The sequence below is a fragment of the Drosophila yakuba genome, chromosome 3R, assembly GCF_016746365.2.
Source record: "Drosophila yakuba strain Tai18E2 chromosome 3R, Prin_Dyak_Tai18E2_2.1, whole genome shotgun sequence".
NCBI lineage: Eukaryota > Metazoa > Arthropoda > Insecta > Diptera > Drosophilidae > Drosophila > Drosophila yakuba.
In genome coordinates this window covers 9,127,114-9,129,581 of record NC_052530.2, presented here as the reverse complement: position 1 = coordinate 9,129,581, position 2,468 = coordinate 9,127,114, and the positions used below count along the sequence as shown (strand labels likewise).

The following is a 2,468-nucleotide window of genomic DNA, read 5'->3' as shown; positions in this document are numbered from 1 at the left end:
AGTTGCACGTTCCGTTCGTGTTCTGCCGCCATTAGGGCTTCAGCTTTAAGCCTTTTATTCTCGAAGTCTCTGGCGCAAAGGTGTTTTGAAATCCCTCTCTATAAATATGGATATCTCAGGAGCTCTCTGTGAGAGTTTTGCCGATTATTTAAATTACAATTTTATTATAAAAGACCCAACGCCCATATGCCAATGGCAAAGTAAATACCCAAAAATGTATTCTTTTATTCTGCTGTTAGTGCAATTGTTTTTCCAGCTCTGTTCTATGCAAATATTCCAACCATATCTTCCCGGCAATTACACAGCTGCACTTATCAGCCACGTTCTGTAGAACACGGCCCGACCTCAAATGACCCCGGGCATGGATTCCAGCCCAATCGGGGTGTGGATTGTCCACGGACTTGCCCTTCGAGAAGTCACAGCAATTGTTCACTTGGAACGCGATAATGCAAACATTAGACACTTCATTTCATTTGGTTTGGTCTGCCGTCGCGTCTGCGCGGCTTTCAATACCTCAATTAACCCATCATGGGCATGCGCAGCTTCTGTCTGCGGCTTTGTTTTACGTTTGGTTTGGGCTTTGTTTTGCCTTTGTATCTCCGAGATGCCTATCGAGCCAACACTTCTACGTCGATCTACAATTTGTGAGATCCCAGATAGTCGTTGGTGGCTCGTTATGACTCGGGACCAGAACTCGGTGTGCCATTGAAAAGTCGTGAATCAGTTAAAGTTCTTGCAAATAATTGAAAGGTTCCGCGACTTGCATACTTGAACTCATTAACAAGCTCGAAGTACCATCATTACTGTAGGTTTTAATATAAGGAAGTATCTATTTAACTGTGTTAAATATATTGCATTATCATTTGGACTCTGTAAAAAGGCTTGGGTGGGGAAAATGCCTTTTACAGAGACTACATTAGTTATGTACGATATTATGAATAATTATCTAGGCGTAGACCTTGACATAGTTGAATATTACCCGCTATGACCAACATACAAATTTACATAGCTGTTCTTTTATTTATTGCACAATTTAGCTATTCCCAGAAACATTCGGATTGTAACTGTCTTTGCTCTTGATGGCCTTGACCAAAAGGGGCAAACATCAAATGACAAATCTAGCAGGAGACACCTGATAGTCTGCAGCTGCAAAGGGCTCAATTTGAACATGCAAACAGCATTTCAGACATTTCTTTAGGTCCTAATATTATCTAAGGATAGCAAGAAATTATTATTGCGATTGATAACAAATTATTCGCCCCTTACTGGCCAGAAAATGGTGGGGTTCCGGATCCAGTTTTTTGTTGTAGTCTCCGCCAGCGCTCAGCGGCATACGTTCTATGGCAGGGTGATAAGTTGGAACATCATCTACCGGGATCTGCTGCGCGTCCTGCTTTGGGCCAAACTGTACCACTTCCCTTTCAACATCTTCCTGTTGCTGTTGAGGTATCTTATTCCTGCAGTTGAAGAATCGAATCCATGTGTGCGGTCGGAAAATTTGACCCAGCTCTCTCGGAGCCTCCTCGATGGGCGATCCTTTTAAGTCATTGCCTATCTGATCCGGACGCATGTGGCGATGATGGTGGTGGTGGTACTGCTGGTGTTGGTGCTGTTGCTGGAGACGGCTTACGTCCTCCACCACAAACAAAATGCCAGCCACAATCAGTAAGGCCACCGATAGCAGGACCAAGAAACATAGGATGTCCTGCAGCAGGGTTCTCAGATAATCGGGATTCGCAGATCGACGCTCGCCGACGGGCGTTTGACTCTCGGCCTTGGAAATGTCCATTAGTAAAAATTTTCAAGTGCCAAATTTTTAAATTTAATTTGTTATATACAAATTTTGAATTCCGAACGATGTTTGCTGCTCAACCGACGTTGTAGAATAAAATAACTTTGGGTTATCCTCAGTTGATTTCAACTGGACTGGAAATACCTCGCCTACTGGCTTGAAAAACCGTCTCTACTTTCCATCTTTGATGTCTTCCCTGCATTCTTCGTGATAAGCCCAACTTTCCCAACGTCTATGGAAATTGGTGTAATTGAAACTCTTTAACGGCAATCAACATGACGTTTGATGTGATTGAATTATTGGACACTTAAATGGGCGGCCTCAGTGAAATGCAAGGCAGCCAAGAGGCGTCAAATGGAAGACTCTTTAGCTGATTTTCCTATTCCTATTTTCACACCTCGGGCAGCTCTTCCCTCACCGAACCTTGGCCCGCATCCTAAACCCTCGGACTGTGGGTATCACTCTGTGCCTAATGAAGATGTCTCCACAAAACTGGAAACGAATCCGTGCCAAACTGCCGGGCCTGGAAGTTCATTAGTCAGGAAGTGTTATACATGATGCATTTGACTGTGCGGCCATGCATGTCAGGGAAATTGAGGCTTTAATTTGATTAAATAGACACTGAAAAGAGGGCATACTGTTACATAAACGGTACGTCTAATAAATAAACACGAGA

General features: G+C 43.5%; 1 protein-coding gene across 1 annotated transcript; it reads right to left on the bottom strand.

Annotated features, from left to right (window-relative positions):
* Positions 1-1,000: 1,000 nt before the first annotated feature.
* On the bottom strand, positions 1,001-1,922 carry LOC6539870. The gene is made up of 2 exons (XM_002086717.2): positions 1,267-1,922; positions 1,001-1,211 (listed from the first exon to the last, which is right to left on the bottom strand). The coding sequence occupies exons 1-2, from the start codon at positions 1,787-1,789 to the stop codon at positions 1,195-1,197; spliced, it is 540 nt and encodes a 179-aa protein (XP_002086753.1). The 5' UTR covers positions 1,790-1,922; the 3' UTR covers positions 1,001-1,194.
* Between the last annotated feature and the right edge of the window lie 546 nt (positions 1,923-2,468).